At 36.6% G+C, this 18,377-nt stretch overlaps 1 protein-coding gene across 8 annotated transcripts in view; it reads left to right on the forward strand.

The window, feature by feature from the left end:
• LOC132841763 (adhesion G protein-coupled receptor L3-like) overlaps nt 1-18,377 on the forward strand; it is a 276,039-nt gene that overhangs the window by 97,311 nt on the left and 160,351 nt on the right. For all 8 annotated transcript variants that reach the window (XM_060864273.1, XM_060864276.1, XM_060864278.1 and 5 more), the window contains one exon: nt 16,769-16,982. In XM_060864273.1, coding sequence (XP_060720256.1) covers nt 16,769-16,982 — 214 coding nt within the window. The remainder of the gene's footprint in view (nt 1-16,768; nt 16,983-18,377) is intronic.

An 18,377-nucleotide genomic window follows, 5' to 3' on the forward strand; every position in this document is an offset into this window, starting at 1 on the left:
CCCCATTATATTAATCTTTGAATAATATTAAATTTTTTGTATTATGTTTATGTTCTGTAAAGGCACTTTGAGACAATGTCTATTGTTAAAAGGCTATATAAGTAAATTTGATTTGAATTGAAATGAACAAGCACTTGGGGCATCTCAGAGAGCACAAATGCATTTGATCTCACACATTATTATGAAGATAGAAACATTTGTGTGAAACAAAAATGCGTTTTTGTTTTTTGGAGCCTTTTTAATGAAAGTATCGTTCCTTATAGGCTAGGTAATAACAGAAATACTTAAAAAAATAAATAAATCTTCAAGCCCTGTGTGTCTACTTTCAAATGAGCTTAATACTAACCACCATTGTGGAGTGGGACATGACAGCTACTTTGCACTTTGATATTCAGTGCTGAACATTTAACTGAATTGAATAACTATTCCTGGATTTTTAAAAAAAATGGCCAACTTTGTAGTTTATTTTTCTATAACAGCATCAGTGCTTTGATGTATCCATGTCAAAATCTCATTTTTGATGTAAAAGTACTTCTTTTTTTCACACTCACTCTCTAGTCTCTTTGTCTATCTTACTTCTCTTACTGCAGTATTGGCCATAGGGAAGTGTTTGTGTCCCAAAGATCTGTTCACCACAAGACAATTCACACACACTCGGCTTCAAAGTGAGACAGACAGAGAGAGAAAAATCTGCCGGGGCGACGAGTGGGAGTTTAGCTTTCTTGTCTGTTTGTTGTTTGTTGTTTGTGTTTGTGTGACAGCGGTACAGCTTGTTTCTGTATTGCTGAGTCACAGAGAGACGTCAGGCTGGATCCTTGATTTCATTCGAAATATTAGCAGGAAAACATGAAGAAAAGGATGACCCATTTCACTTTGTGAAAATGATCAATCCCCAGTCACATGGTGTGACAAATGGGTGTGTCATGAAAGAAATTTACCTCAGAATTCATGTTTAGGGGAAAATATTGAGGTCAAATTTACCATAAAATTTATATATTGGTATTGTGGAAGGTTTTGTTACTCCTTAATGAATGATTAATAATTGGTGTGATTAATAATTAAAAACTTCATTGTGCTTCAGTCACTAGTTAGCAAACAATGCTGGCAGCTTCGCACCAAGGTTAGCATTATCTGTTCATCTTCTTTGAATCTGAAGGCTCAAAAAACCATACAGAAGATTTGTAACTGACATGCCATAGCAGAAAAATGTCTGTTAATCATTTTTTAAGCCTCAGAATTTGCAAGTTAGCCTTTACCTATCCATGTATACTAGTGAAGCGCGGGTCGGGTTTTTTTCCAACCCGGTATACTGTCCCGCTTTTATGAAATTATTGGCCTGCCCCAGCCCACCCCGCGCCACTGTTTTTATTTTTACAACCCGCCCCGCCCCGCACCCGCGACCATTAAATAGATTCATTGTAATGTAAATGAAAGCAGGTTTTATTTCACCATAGAAACCAGCATGGTCATATTAACACAAAAATATATACATTTTCAACATTTACAAAGCATCGTTTGTAATTATCTCTATAGAAGACCTATAAATAAACACCTATAGGTCTAACAAATTACATTAGCCTATTTTAAAACAGAAAAAGGCTCAAACAAAATCTAGATCAGATTTTTATAGGCATACAGTTTACAGCCTATGCTACATAAACACTGAACTTTTGTTTTATTTAACACACGGAAATGTTCATTTAGCGTTTTTACGTTCACTGTGCAAAAAAAGAATTGCATCCACTGTACCCGATTTAATCTATTTCGCCTAGCCTCGAGCACCCGGCCAGCAGAGCTGTAACCTCGGACTTGACATGTGCTGGTACTTTACTTTTGAGAAAAGCTGTAATATTTTGAGACGTGTCGGCCTTTTACTTAGACCCCCCACAAATATGCCTTGACATGCTGGAAGTGCCCGTTTTGTGGCTCTCGTTGTTTGTATATTTTTTCACACGTTTTTTATCGGCTAAGTTGCACTTAACGTAGCCGATACTGCTGTTGTCTCCTGCTGCAACAATTTCTGAGAACCGTTCCCAAACATTAGATTTTGCAGATTTACCTTCTTTTCTTCGGATTTTGTAAATTCCCGACCTTAATTCCACTCGCACTTCGTCTTCCATTTTAATTATCTGCTTTATTGTTTTGGCTGTGGGCCGGGAGCTGATTGGCGCTTTCATGACGCGAAGCCAAAGATTTGGGGTCATCACGCAAGTTACGTTGCTACATAGGCCTACGTATTGTAACCTTATCAAATAATCACATAAAATATAAAAATATATATTCCAAAATATTTTTTTTTATATTTTGCTTTTAATGACCCGCCCCAACCCGCCCCGCAGTAAAGTGACAATTTTTTTTACCCAACCCAACCCGACCCGCGGGTCACCTGCGGGACCTGCGGGTTATGCGACCGCGCATCACTAATGTATCCTGTGCATTTGTTGTCTTAAATATGTTTTAAGGATTGTTCAACTAATTTTGATTTTATGTACTAACCTTTTATTAACAAGCAGGCAAAGTTATCTAGTCAAATTTATAAACTGTAGTATGTAACTTCAGTTTGACCTTGTTTGACCTTGTTCTAGACTCTGCATACATTGTTAGGTATACAGTAGGCAGAAATTGTTAGGCAGTAATATTTCCAAAATATTTGATTGCATATTGCATATTTCTTTGCAATATTTTTCCTAGGGGAACATAGCTAGCATGATAGACCCGTACAAACTGTATACGTAATTAGCTACTGCATATTTACCTACTGTTTGCAAAGACACTCATTTTACCGTTCAAGTCCATTCCTACCCTTGGAAAACCATTTTTACCAAAAAAGAAAATTCAAGAGGCTGCATCTCTGTTTATTTGCTAATTGTGACCAGTGATTTGTAGCAGAATGACCTATCTAGTTATCTGAGCAGAAATCTCATAGAAAACAAAGTTGTAAACCATAACCAGATTGTGATACTTGAAATAATATTATGAATCTACCCTCCATTTTTTATAATTTTTGTTTACATAGCAACAGGTACCAAGCATGAGCAGAGCTTGCCCAGGTAGCAAAATGATGTTGATCCATCATCTGTTTGGAGTAGCCATGTTGGCCGTATCTTTACAACATTGTGCCAACACTGGCCCAATTATTGATGAAGACACAATTTTCATGACAACCCAGCCACTCTTTCTAATCCTAGCAACCTGGCAAAGTGGATTTAAATGAGGCTGGAAGTCTGTGGCCCAACACTGGCCCTAAGTGCAAAACAGTGTTGTTCCAAGGGATGGCTGATATTAGCCCAACACTGAACCAAAAACAGATTACTACCTGGATAGTTTTGATCAGAGTTTCATATGCAGAGCATTTTTTCTGGATCCATAGAATATTATTAGCTAATTTGTTTACTTGGGTAGAGTATAATTGTGGCCAGGAAATCTTGTTTTTGATGGACACTATAATAGAATGGAGGAGATTAAGAGAGGAGTATTGAAGAGTACTCTTGTTTGTCTGGAGTCCTCAAATTTTCTGTCATCAGATTTACCAAAGTTTCTGCAGAATAATTATAATTCATTTAGATAATGAATTTTAATTGCTTGAGTTTTAGTTAGTAGTCCTTAAGCCCTCAAGTCCTCATTTACTTACTTGGTGTGTTTCCAGTATCCTAATATCAGCCTGTACCATTAGAGAGCAGATCACTGGGGAATAATTGCAGGATTGCAGTGCTGCCACAAAGACATGACATGAATGTAGCTGTTAATAACTAATTCTAATCCAGATAAATTGATTTTTAGCTTGCAGTGGCAGGAAAAATAGACATTGTTACAAAAAAAGCATTGGATAAATCATATATGACCAGAACACCAAACATCTTGTGTTTACAAACCCAAAATATCAGTTTTGTGTTAGTATGGCCTCTAACATCTCTTTCCTACTTCACTATTTTCACTTCTCTGTAAGATAAATAGATGAAATGGAAGTTCTATTTTTCCAGCCTTTGTTTTATAAATGGGTCAGATTAGTTTGTTGGCAGCACTCGAGTAAAGTGACAGCCACAGGAATTTGCATACCGGCCCTGGAATCATGCTGCTGGATGCTCACTGAGACAAAGAAGCTATGATTACGCATGAAATCACATTTAATTTTCATGTATTGCTAATTTCTGGTCTGTATTATGTAAGTAAATATGAGGGGTTTTGAGCTGTAATTGGTATCAAATCGCGGCTTTGTAACTGCCGGATGAGGGGCTGGTTAAAAATATCAGCAGGAGGAGTTAGATCTGCCAGGAGAGGCTTGTCAGTCACAGCACTCTGCTTTGTGTTCATCCCTACAGGCTAGAGAGCAGGCTTCTGTAGCTTTTTCAGACTAATTGGAAACACAAACAGAAATGTCCAATAGCAACTGACCAGCAACTACATCTGAAGTAGTGGGAATTGACAGGAGCTTTTAGCATGTTTCCACATGTGCCGAATTACCCACTGTCCTTCATGTTTTTCCACCGCTACATGAGCTATGCCAGACCTAAGTACAGCTTCATTGGGTTACCATTCTTGCCCAGGGACCATACTAACCCAAGCATACAACAGTTTGAAAGAGGTGTACACCATCGATCGTTTAAGCACCATTACACGGATTAATCTCTGCCTGTCACAAATATCTCTGCCAGGACAACCTCAAATTCAGTCATACAGACATGTCTAGTAGTAACTGACTAGATGTAACAACCTGCCAAACTTTCTTAATCTTTTTTTTTCTTCCAATTGGCAAAATCATATTTTGAATGAGTGGTGACTTGACTTTAAAAACCAATCAATTTCATGTTTCAAATGTACTTTTATTTATTTGCTTCCCACAATTTATTTACCCACAATACGAATGTTTTCTTATTGCGATCTAACTTGTTTTAACTTGATTTACATATCTTCCATGTGATCCAAATAGAGGCCAAAATGGCTACCTGTTGATTTGATTGATAGATATAATTTAATGAACATTTTACAAATAGACAGTGAAAGAAAAATAGGATAATAGCAATGTAATGAGTATCAAAACTGTCAACTATATTGTTTACACTATCAAAAAAATGACTATATTATGAACTAAATTTATTGACTATATTGTTTACGCTATTAACTTATATAGACTATATTGTTTGCACTGTCACATTAATTGTACTTTGTTGTTTATCTTGACCTTCTTTAATTTATACTATAAACTATACTGTTTACATTGTCAACTTAGACTATATTGTTTAGTCTATCAAATTAAAATATAGACTATTTTGTTTACACTGTCAACATAAAGTGTAAATTAAATTGTTTATATTGTATTAATTAAAAGTAAAACATAGAGTAAACAATCAACTAAATCTATAAACCCTATGCTATAAGCTTTAACTATGGACTATAATGTTTAAACTATAGACTGTTAACATTCTGAGATGTACAGTAATTCAGGGCAAATCATATTATATGTTTTAGTTCTAAACTTCTAAAATGCAGCACATCAAGCTCAAAACTGTACAACTATGATATAAATAAAGTTTCAAACACTTGATATAATTGGAAAATTTAAAATATTCCCAAGATGATTTGTGGTATTCATGTTGAATATTGTGGTAAACCATTGTGTTAATATGTAATCACACCCCTGTTGGCTATGGATATTTCACATACCAGTCCCCGATGTGTGTCGTATGTGTGAGAGCTAATTTTAGAGTGGCTTGAATGTGGTGTGTGAGAGCGGAAATGCTTTTCTTTTTCTCTCTCTGTTATATCTTGTTTAGATGACCTCAATTAAATCCTGAGTGCCATCCAAGGAAGTTAAAAGTCAAGCCAGACGCACTGTGTGTGTTTGTGTGTGTGTGTGCATGCCTTTGTGCGGTGTTAGTTTTGGCTGATAACATTCCTGAAGCACTGTGGAGATAAAAGGTGCTGAAGGAGAAATACCAGAGAGAGAGATAGGGAGTAAGAGAGAGAGAGAGAGAGAGAGAGAGAGAGAGAGAGAGAGAGAGAGAGAGAGAGAGAGAGAGAGAGAGAGAGAGAGAGAGATGAAAAGGGAAGATAAAAAGAAGGGGAAATTGCCAAACAGTGCTGGAGTGACCACTGTCAACACCCCATCAATCCCTACACACACACACACACACACACATACACACATACAGAACTGCAGCTAGTAGAACACCAGGGTTGTGATATCGCGTGTCATATAAATACATTAAGTCTAATATGACTCAAATTCCTATATGAACATTTGAAATGTCTATTTTTCATATATTCACAGTTTTAACTAATTGCTTGTTGTGTAGCTATAGCAGCTATCAAAATATCTCTGATGATCCTATGCCAGATCAACTGAATGGATTTTTTCTCTATTTTCAATGATGGGGTTTACCAGATTCTACTCTAATTTGTGGTACAATAAAGAAAGGGTTTCTATAGAACATGTCAGCGTTTATAAATTATAAATCTGTGAGGTAATTCTTGCTTGGAATTTCATCAGAAAAAAAAGTATTTAAAAAAAATCCTTTAATTAGTAAAGTTTCCTTGTTTGGCCCTGACCAGAGGGTTACCTCATTTTGAAACTTCTTGAGTTTTAGCTGTGCTAGCACAAAGTCAGATTTCTAATGGTTTCCTGTCAGAGCAAATTTAGGCTCTTTTTTTTTTTACTCCTAGCAAAATGTGTGCATTTGTATGTTAGCAAGTGCTTAAATTATTATTCACACACTCCTCATCTTCACGCCTGCTCATGCATCTTTATTCACACGCTATGCTGGTGGCTAATTTCCCAACACGCTAAGCTAATTTCCCTCTTGCTTCTTCTGACTGACAGGAGAGGCGAACATGTTCACTTGCCTCGAAGGTTACTCTCACTCCGGTGGCCAGCCGCGATGTTCAGAAATGTCAATGCCGGAATTGTGGAAGGAAAACAAATAGCCTGTGCAAGGCAGAGAGGGCATGAGTGTAGAGCTAGTTCAGCAGACAGATTGAAGCTAATTAGCTTAGTTGGTTCATTGGTCAAGCCATCAGAAGCTATCAGTCAAGTGAGAGAGTCCTGTCACTCTGCTTTCAGCAATCAAGAGAACCAAAATATCAACCCCTCTCACGTTGTCTGTGTTTCCAGACGATCTGGGAGGTTTTTTAGGTTTGAGTCAATAGAGGCTGATTAGCGTCTCTCAGCTCGCGGGTCCAGTTAAATAACCAATCAGAGGAGATTGATTAACAAGGGTCAAACATGCATTTTTTGGTGTGCTGGAAAGAATGTCGAGAAATTGTGCTCAAGTTGAAGACCTTGATATCCGGGAAAAAAAAAAGAAAAAGGAAAATGAGCTAAATAAATTTGAATTGATGATGAAATTGAGTTTATAAATTATTTGGAATTTAGAATAAATTTGGATAATTTATTGGCAGAAATTTCCCTTCAGCACATTTCTCACCATAGTGAGTACTTTTGTTTATTTTGTTAAATAACTATGTCAAAGCTTATAGCGGTGTTATTCAGCTGGTTTTCAGGTTCAGGAGACACTAAAGAGCTTTAGAAAGTATGATTTTTTAAAATTATTTCTTTCTTTTGCTGTATACATCACCCATATGTGAATTATATTTCAATGTTATAAATTCTATATTATAAGGTTACATGAAAAGCATGAGGCAAAATTGCTTTTTATTGAATCTGGATAGTTTCTGTCAGGTTCTAGGTTTTGATTTACATTCCTCCAACCAGGTACTACGCTATGCCTTCAGTCAGGGTGTGTTTGTGCCTAGTATTTCTAATTTGAAGAAGTAAATGTATATATTCACTTGAACTGCATTATTTCCCAATACACTCCCAATACTCACATGCAAGTAAGAGTCAAGAGTCAAGTCAAGAAACTTTAATAGTCTTTTCAAACCTTTACAGCTGACGGAGTGAAATGAAAAAACGTTTCTCCTTGTCCATGGTGCTACATAAAATTACATAGAGCTACATAAAACTACACAGAGCTTTACATGGACTTAAAGTAAGTTATAACAAAGCAACTTAATTTTCGAGGTACTTGTGAAACAGAGAGCCTTCTTTGGATGATCGTGACATTTGAACTTAAAAATAAAAATCTTAAAAAAACTACAACTAGTACATGGAGGTTTTTAATACTAAACATATATTAATAAACTATGAAACAATAACATACTAAGATAATAAAAAAAAGTATGTAAATAAACAGGGTCAAAATTCAGACTCTGTTGATGACCAAACAACGAAACAAAAACAAAAGCGTACGTAGCTATAAGAACTAAACATATCACTGGGAGGTCATTAGCATTAAGCTTTTTTAATTATTTTTTATTTTTTTTAATTACATGTAAATGTAATTAGTTAGTTTGAATTGTACCCTTTAACCACATTTTTCATCTACAGACCTTATAGCTAGTATGAGCTAGCAGAAGATTATAGAGAAACAAAAAAATAGTGGTTTCAATGATTTTTGGTTGGTGGACTGAAAAGCTCTGAGAAGCTGGGCGACTGGGTTTTCTGTGTAATCAGGACACTTTGATTCATGCCTTAATTAATCAGCACCTCTGCAGGACACTGTGAACGTAGCAGCAAGGGGTAAAGACAGTGTTTATCATTCCCTTCTGCTGAGCTTTAACTGGCTTACCCACACCTAATACACATAAACACATACGAGCTCTCGCTCACACGCCCATCTCTACAAAACAGCATGAAGCTCGCGATAAGAGGTAAAGACACTGTTTACCCTGTCTGTCTGATTAGCTTAAATCGACTTATGCACTCATCATACAAATCCACACACTCTCTCGCTCATCTGTTCATTTTGAGCAGAGAGACAGCATTTTACCATGTCTCTGTGACAAGCTTAAACTGTCTCTCACATACACACTTACTGAAATTCAGTCTGTCTGTTTTATCACTCTGAAAGCTATATAGTTAAAAAAACAAAGCAAAAAAAAAACGTGTGTGTGGGGGCATCAGAAATGAGAAACCTATTCTATACAGCAGATGACGAGTCAGATATGGCTTCCATATGTTTAATATTGCCTGAGAGAGCTTAAATCCAGTGCACTATTTCATACGGACTCCTGTGGCCAGTTAGAGAGACAGAAAGAGAAGAGTTATAATACCGGCTGCACGTATTTCAACCTCGTCTTGGATTTGATTTAATTTGACAGCTTTACAATATGTCGCCTTAAAAATTTAAAACTTTTCCCCATGGTGGTCCTCATGCAAAAACGGTTTCAAATTACAAATCTGTTCAACGGGCCGATTTTGTAAATGATGACTTTACAATGATGGGTAGAATTTTGCCTAAAGAATCAAGCCTAAACTCTACAATATGGTGGAAACTCCGACTTTAGTCACTCGGCTGCTCTCTTAATAGGCAACATGCTTGGATAGCTTTTAAAATAAATCCTGTCTCATTCTAAGCGTTAGCTTAATTTGAGAGCGACATGCTCTTCTCAAACCTGTTTACCCTGATGAGGAATAATCGGTAGCCTTGAGGAAAGGAATTTTCGATATGTAGCTTGTCTAATGTTTTCTGCATCAACACTGCAAGTCTGCTCCTGCTCCTCTGAAGCAAATAAATGCTTCTGAATAATGCCTCTGAATAAAGCGTGTTAAATATGTCAATATGTTTGGCCTTGTTTCTTGGAACATTGTTGGTAAAATATTGACACATCCCTAATAAATTTGACATTAACTGCTCGAAGTTAGCTCAGTCGAGTATTTCAGGGTAATGTACAAAAATGCTGTCCATTAAGCTCAACAGAAAAGACAGGAGCTTGCGTTAGTTCAGGAACATCAAGCTGAGATGAACACCAGCTAAATTGGTACCAAAGTGAAATGGATGTAAATGGGCGGGGCTTCCAGTGAAGTCAGTTAATATCAGATAGTACAAAACACCTGTGCAGTTATCAGTCATATCATATTTATATGTTGATTGGAATATCTGCGATATATATTATTTTGCCTAATTCTGAGTAAAATTATAAAAAATTCTGTCTAATTTTAAGTTTTAATATACAGTTAGATTGCCATACATTCTGTGTGTCAAATAAGCTAGCTACAGGAGCATCCGTACCAGAACCAGCAGGTTCAGAGTCTCCATCCATCTATTCATCCACCTACCTACCTACCTACCTGCTTAAGTCCCCTGATGTCACAGCTTGTGCAGCTAGCTAGCACTCCAAAGTTACTTTTAGTTAATAAACAAACGGTAGCCTAGTAGTGTTCAGAACAAGCAAATATCTGCCACTAGAGCATTATAAAGCAAATACGTTTCCTGAAGTAAATGAACAATGAAAGACCACAGGATGGGCTATTAAATAAGAAATAGAATAATAAGCAATGATGAGCGACCTGGTGGTTTGTGGCCTGAACAAACCCAAGTTGATTATTTTATAATAACAGCGCAGTGCATCCTGAACTGCGTTCTGAAAATCTAGGATACACTCATCTCACTCACTCACTCATTTTCTACCGCTTATCCGAACTACCTCGGGTCACGGGGAGCCTGTGCCTATCTCAGGCGTCATCGGGCATCAAGGCAGGATACACCCTGGACGGAGTGCCAACTCATCACAGGGCACACACACACTCTCATTCACTCACGCAATCACACACACTACGGACAATTTTCCAGAGATGCCAATCAACCTACCATGCATGTCTTTGGACCGGGGGAGGAAACCGGAGTACCCGGAGGAAACCCCCGAGGCGCGGGGAGAACATGCAAACTCCACACACACAAGGCGGAGGCGGGAATCAAACCCCCAACCCTGGAGGTGTGAGGGGAACGCGCTAACCACTAAGCCACCGTGCCCGCCTCTAGAATACATAGCATAAGTTAATTCCTGTTATGTTATCACTTATGTTGTAATCAGTTTTGTTACTCTGCAGCATCTTGTTTTTCTATTAAAAGACTGAAACTTTTTCTGGAAACTTTCTGCAAAATGTACAGACTAGAGATTCATTCCAAAAATGTTAAATAAAAAAATGGCATTGTTAAATTTTACTTGTAATTAGTTGGCAAAACTTTACTATAATCATCAAGTTGTTGCTACAAAAGTGTTAGCTAGTAGAACAAGTGCACAAATTGAAATATTAGATATATGTAGCTTACTAAAACTCACAATTGATATTAATGTGCTTTGTTTTTGATTAAATATGTTGATAATCTGATTAAAATTCTGTTCCTACTGTAGAAGTGACTTTAAACTTTTAGACATACAAAATATTTAACATGTAATTAAAATGATTCAAGTGAAATCAGTTTTATTTGTGTAGCACTTTCAGCAATAGACATTGTCTCAAAAGCTTTACAGAAATATAGAATATAAAAATATATAATAAAATTGACACAGTTTAAAAACTAAGCGTGCGCAGACACACGTACACACACACGTCAAATAGTTTTGAACCTCTTTGTTGTATTTTTTTAGTCACTGAATACCTTTAGCAGATTCTTGGGTATGTGAATATCTTTTAAATGTTTAGTAGCTGGATAAATAAAGGGCTTACAAGATAAAAGCGTAAAGCCGTAGGCAAACATTTAAAAATCCCAAATGTATTTAAGGATTTCAGGTGTAGGAGGAAACTTTGTGAACCGAGCGGTTAAGGAACAAACAGACGGCCTGCGCTCTTATTGTCTGAAGCTGCCAGTCATGTCACAATGCAGAGAGAGTCTTAAAACACAGCCATCAATCCTCTGCGGTCCATCTTTCAACATGCACAAACACACACGCGCACACACACACACACACACACACACACACACACAGTGAGAGAGAGAGAGAGCGAGAGAGCGAAGGGAAGCTAAATCCCTCAGACGTTTATTCCAACAGTTTTTCTCCCTTTTTCTGTGAGATAATGAAGGCCAGGCCCTTGGGCCGGTGTGTGTGTGGAGCCTATAAGATTGTGTTGATGACTTTTAAATGTCACTCCTGGTCTCAGGGTGGAAGGGCAAGAAAAAGGAGCGAGGGGAGGAGAGGACAGTTGAATGTTGAGAGCTGCTTCAGTTTGTAATGACCAAAAGAACGGCCATTTTCTTCAACCCAAATTATTTGAGCCTCTTTAATCTGACTGAAACCTCACTGATCTGGGGTTGATTACTCTCTGTTTCTCTCTTTCTCTTTATATACATCTCTCTCTCACACACACACACACTCACACAGAGAGAGAGGCAATCAACCTGCCTCTTCATAAATACTGTGACTATTTTTGAATCAGTGAGGCGAGATAATTGCCGTCTATAGACTATACAATGGCACACGAGTGTGTTATGCAAATCCACATTAAACTTTTTACACTGCGGTTTATGCCGCACTCATACTTTCCACAAAGTGGCCTGACTGAGAGGAAACTGACGTCGAAACAAAATCAAGTCACTGGGAATTTTTAGTGAGATTTAAAAATGGAAGATAAAATCATCTTCTTATGTAAAAATACTATCATATATATTATAAATAAAGAAACTGTTCTATGTCCTGTGTAGTAACGATTATAACGAGTGACATACTGTAAATTGTGGCTTGTCAGTTTTTACGCAGAAAAGAAAATTTTTTTGTATCATCTTGACACTAATATTCTCATATGTGCATGTTAAAGAGTAGCTATTGCAGTGGTACAGTAGCTCAGGTGGCTCTGTGTTGTGGATCAGAATATCGGGGTTCAAGCCACTGTTGGACCCCTGAGCAAGGCCTGTAACCCTCTCTTCTCCAGGGGTGCTGCATTACTGATCGAAAGGTTGCAGGATTGATCAAGCTGCCACTTCTGGGTCCCTGAGAAAGACTCATAATCCTCAATTGCTTAGTTGTATAAAATTAGATAAAAATGTAAGACTCTGTATAAGGGCATCTGCCAAATGTTATAAATGTATTGCATGTTATTAAATAAAATTCATTTATGTGCCATTATGTAATGTATTGAATATTTAGACTTGTCAATAAATATATTATCTAGAAATGTGTTTAACTAAAGAGAGAGAGAGAGAGAGAGAGAGAGAGAGAGAGAGAGAGAAACATATATCAGATATCTTGACCTTGACACTACAAGCCTGTCTCTTGACCTTTCTGGTCTAGGGTTACTTCTGCACTGACTCTTAATGCATAATTTCATCCTCCTCCTACTCTGCCTCTCTCTTTTTTTTTTTTAACTGTCCCCTCAGGATATGTTGTAAAGGTCATGTAGCTTGACCAGATCAGTGATCAATACAGAGGTCACAGGTCAGTAAAGATGATATATACTTTAACACGGTTGATGTTTACAGACACTTTGATCAGCACGTCATGTACAGCACGTATATTAATCCATGCAAAACGGTGAACATATTTTAAGCTTTGCATTAGAAATGTCATCTCATTTCTAGCACATAAATTGCAAACATTCTCTGATTCACAGATCTTCACATATATATTAGCATGTAATAGTTATATGTTTATAATTTTAAGTTGGAGGCAGAACCTTAAAACTCCAATAATACTTTTTTGAACAAAAAAAAATATATATATATATTTTATTTTAAAATCTTGAGGGACTCTTAATGTGTGAGACATAAAATATAAAGTTTAATAATAGACATATATTAAAAATAATTTAAATAAATTAAAAAGAAAAAAGTTGTAATATTTTATCCTGTTTTATTTTCATTGCTATTTTTTCACCCTTTTTTCATTTATTTTTCTATTGATTTTATCTTTTTATTATTTTTATGGGTTTGTTATTCCTTTTTAAATGTTACAAATGGTTCACCACAGCTGTGCAGCAATTCTTATTGAAGGCTTCTTCCTTCCTTCCTTCCTTCCTTCCTTCCTTCCTTACCTACCACCTATTATAGAGGACACCATATGATAGACCTTTCTCCCTTCTATCCAACATTTATTTATTTAATTTTTTTTTTGTTGCTTGAAACTACCTGTGGCCAAAAATGCTAGCAAGAAATGTTAAATGGTGTTGTTATAGTCCACAGCCGTGTCTCTATGCTGGTTTGTTTGTTTGTTTGCAACTTAATTTCAAAATTCAGCCTAAAATTGCAGAAAGACTTTTCCAGCCAGGCGAGCATCTGCAAGCTAAGTTGTGATCGAATTTTCAGCATCTGTGAACATATTTTCTTTCAGTGTTGCATATCGATTTATAACAAACCGTAGATGTTCACACCATGAAAGACTAACGCGTGCCAATTGATTGGTGAGAATGAACATAGGGAGGAGAAACGAGAGGTTTCTGAAGTTACAACGCTCACATTCACGGTACACTGAGCTTGTTGTCAGTTTACTGCAGTTTTTAATTGTAATTTCGACTTTATCTGCTGAGAGCCAATTTGTACGATTGAGTACGCTTTGCTGAAGGTGATGTTTAAGTGTCTGGTGAAACGATGAGACAATAATTCCGTCTTTTAAAGCTTCCAGTGATTAATACCACCATAGGCTCCCTTATTATTTTCTCTTATTTCCATAAATACGGTATATGTATAAATACTGGGTATATGGCTCTGTGGATGTCTTTGGACACCTGTGTGTGTGTGTGTGTGTGTGTGTGTTATGTGTTTCCATATTCAGTTATTTAAAAAAGTAAAAATTAATCTGTGTCGAACTGTTTCATTCTGTTTCACTATGTTGTATAGTGTTAATTAGCTGCTTTGATGCTTATGTCAATGGAAGGTCCTCATTAGGATTGTAAGACAAGCCTGCGTGTGTGTGTGTGTGTGTGTGTGTGTGTGTGTGTGTGTGTGTGTGTGTGTGTGTGTGTGTGTAAAATGAAATCATTTCTAGTGCTTGTAGCCATAGATGAGAATGAATAGATTGTGCTGAATGTTGGAAATTAGACTGCACAGATAGATGTACACTGTAATACTAAAGGACTGAAACAATCAAACAGATGCACAGAATACACAAACACACACATACAGAGCGTGATTCATCTTGAACAGATTGAACAACAACAAAAAACATTGACTTGAATGATCTATTAACTTCTCAAAGTTTGAAAGTGTTTTCAATCATGTCTCCTACTGCAGCTCTGTCTCATCCTTTAATCTGTGGAACAAAACATCACCAACAACAAACAAATATATTCATAGCAGTAATAGCTATAATGGAGTCACTTAGCAGGGGAAAAAAAAAAAACAGTAACGGTTAAGGTACAAGCATTTGTCACTTTTAACTTAACGTAAGTAGAAAAGCCACAGCACATCTCTAAGTCCTCTGAATAAAGGTACAGAAATGCTATTGTAAATAAAACAAAATTGGCTTCTAACAGGATAAGACTTATTCATAATTGTCTATTTGTTTACTAATAATTCAAGCTAAATTGTTAGCATAAGCTAGCCTGACAGGATTTTTAACATAAGTCATATTTAGAAATTGTAATAATTCACTTCTAATATGAGACAAACAGAATTTCTGACAGGATTTTAAGTCATGCTTACTGGTGTTTAGCATTTTTGCTGTTCATGTTAGCTCGGAGGTTGATATACAGTAGGCTAACCTAACCAAATTTCTGACAGGATTTTTAGGGCATGTTCATCATTGTCTAGCATTTTCAGTGATAAAGAAAGATTTGTATTTATTTTTACTATTAGCAATATTTTACTGGCTAATCTGAATCTAAACCCAAGCTAATCAAACAGGTTTTTCGACATTATTTATAAACTTTACAAAGAGAATTTCTGTCAGGATTTTAAGACCTGTTAACTGGCGTTTAGCAGTTTTGCTGTTCATGTTAGCTAAATGGTTGATAATATCTTCATGGTTAACAGAAGCTAACCTGACAAGATATTTGAAGTTCATATATATTCAAAAATGCTAATAATTCACACTGCTAACATAACATAAGATTTCTAACAGGATTTTTATGGCATGTTCATAATTGTCTAGCGTTTTCAGTAATAAGGAAAGATGTTTGTTATAAGCTAACCTGACCAAATTTATTACAGGATTTATAACTCATATTTATTTTTAATATTAACAGTAGTCTACTGACTAATCTGAAGCTAAACCCAACCTAATCTAACAGGATTTCCGACATGATCTTTAAAGCATATATATATATATATATATATATATATATAAATGCTAATAATTCATACAGCTAACATTCATTTTCTAATATAAGCTGAACAAAGAGAATTTCTGACAGGATTTTAAAGTCAGGTCAAATTTGTTTTATAATTCTCACACCTAATGTTTGTTAGATGGTTGAGATAAGCTAACATGACAGGATTTTTAGCTGTATTTACAAATCAATTTTGGTACTCATTCTAGCAGTTATAAAGTCATATTTGTGTTAGCTGCTTGGCTACTTGGCGAAGGGAAACTTGGTGTGAAACTGCAATATCTACTCAGGAAGAAAATAAGGTTCTTTGCTTCCTAATGGAGTCACTTAAGAAAAAACACATACTAATTTGCAGTTTTAAGTTAAAAACACTTGTCTCTACAGTGCTGCCTATTTTTTCCTCTTTAGTTGGGAGACCAAGAAATACATTTAGCTTTATAATTTATACAAGTTTGAACGAAAAAATAAATCTATTGTCTTAAAGCCCTTAAGGACTGAACAGTGTTGGAAGTAGCTGACCATTTTATACGTTTGGGAACAAACTACTACATCACTAAATGGAGGAATAATATAATAAGATATAATGCATGCCTCGCTAAAGGATACATCCCTTGTAGGTTTACTTAGTGAAACATTTAATGTAAATGAATTTTATTAAGATAACACCATTGTAGGGTACATTAAATTGTTTCTACTCTAGTTCTAATGCCGTGTCTGTGGTTGTATGTGCAGCGTTTAGCCGTGCCCCGGTGCCCATGGCGGTGGTGCGGCGAGAGCTATCTTGTGAGAGTTACCCCATCGAGCTGCGCTGTCCTGGCACTGACGTCATCATGATTGAGAGCGCCAACTACGGACGTACAGACGACAAGATCTGCGACGCCGACCCTGCCCAGATGGAGAACACACGTTGCTATCTTCCAGATGCTTACAAGATCATGAGCCAGAGGTATCACATATTCATGCTATATGTCAGAATGTAAAAAGAAACATGTAAATCACAATGTGGAGTTTGTAGAGCTTCAAGTTTCCACACTTTCATTAAGTTTGATTGATTCTTACCAACCTGGTACAGGAGCTGTTTGTTTTTTTTTGTCATTATGATAGTCATTATTTATGTACATTGTGGCCAACATCTGCATTATTGCCGGACAAAATCTTGGGATTACATGTCACTATACCCTACATGCACACTACCCTACTGTATCCGTTCAGATCAGTTTGTCCAGCCAAGATTTGCAAAAAAGCTGATTGATTAACTCTGGATTTCCTGCACTCCTGAAGTCCTGCTGTCATCAGATCTCTAAATCCCACTGTTTAAAGCCTTAAGCCATTTTTCAAATTAAAGCTGAGGTTTGGATTGTAAACTTGCTCTGTTGCACTTGGAAACTTCTGGAAGTGGCCTAATGAAATAATTAGGATTAGGTTGCATGGGTCAGATGTTTCCATGTGATATGTTTTGTGCTAAAAAGCTTTGGCATGCCTGGAGAGTTAACAGAGATGCTATTGTCCGACAGAAATACATACAAAACAATCTTGTTTGTGGGAGGGTTTTGGCTAGTAATTATTTTGATATTAGATTTTAGTCAGATTCTTAAAATAGAAAGAAGGAAAGTTCTCTCACTCACTCATTTTCTACCGCTTATCCGAACTACCTCGGGTCACGGGGAGCCTGTGCCTATCTCAGGCGTCATCGGGCATCAAGGGAGGATACACCCTGGACGGAGTGCCAACCCATCGCAGGGCACACACACACACTCTCATTCACTCACGCAATCACACACTACGGACAATTTTCCAGAGATGCCAATCAACCTACCATGCATGTCTTTGGACCGGTGGAGGAAACCGGAGTACCCAGAGGAAACCCCCGAGGCACGGGGAGAACATGCAAACTCCACACACACAAGGCGAAGGCGGGAATCCAACCCCCAACCCTGGAGGTGTGAGGCGAACGTGCTAACCACTAAGCCACCGTGCCCCCTAGAAGGAAAGTTTTCCGATATTTTATTATTTATTTAGTCTATATTAATATACTTTTAATCTTATTTTTAATAGAATTCTTGTGAATGCTAATATCTTCTTGTCTAACGCTAGCCAATATATATATAATGTACTAACAATCATTACTGCTAATGATTAGTAATATTAGTAATATTACAGACTAACCAAACAGGATTTATTGCAGGATAAGTCTATGCAAATGTCTATAATTCCCACTGCTAATTATAGCTGACAGGTGTTTAAAATCTGCTAACCTGGCAGGATTTTTAAGTAATATGTATGTTTGCTTATTATTACAAAATAGAATACACATTTTCTCGACGGTTGTTCATTTATGTTT

Source organism: Tachysurus vachellii, chromosome 2 (genome assembly GCF_030014155.1).
Source record: "Tachysurus vachellii isolate PV-2020 chromosome 2, HZAU_Pvac_v1, whole genome shotgun sequence".
Classification (NCBI taxonomy): Eukaryota; Metazoa; Chordata; class Actinopteri; order Siluriformes; family Bagridae; genus Tachysurus; species Tachysurus vachellii.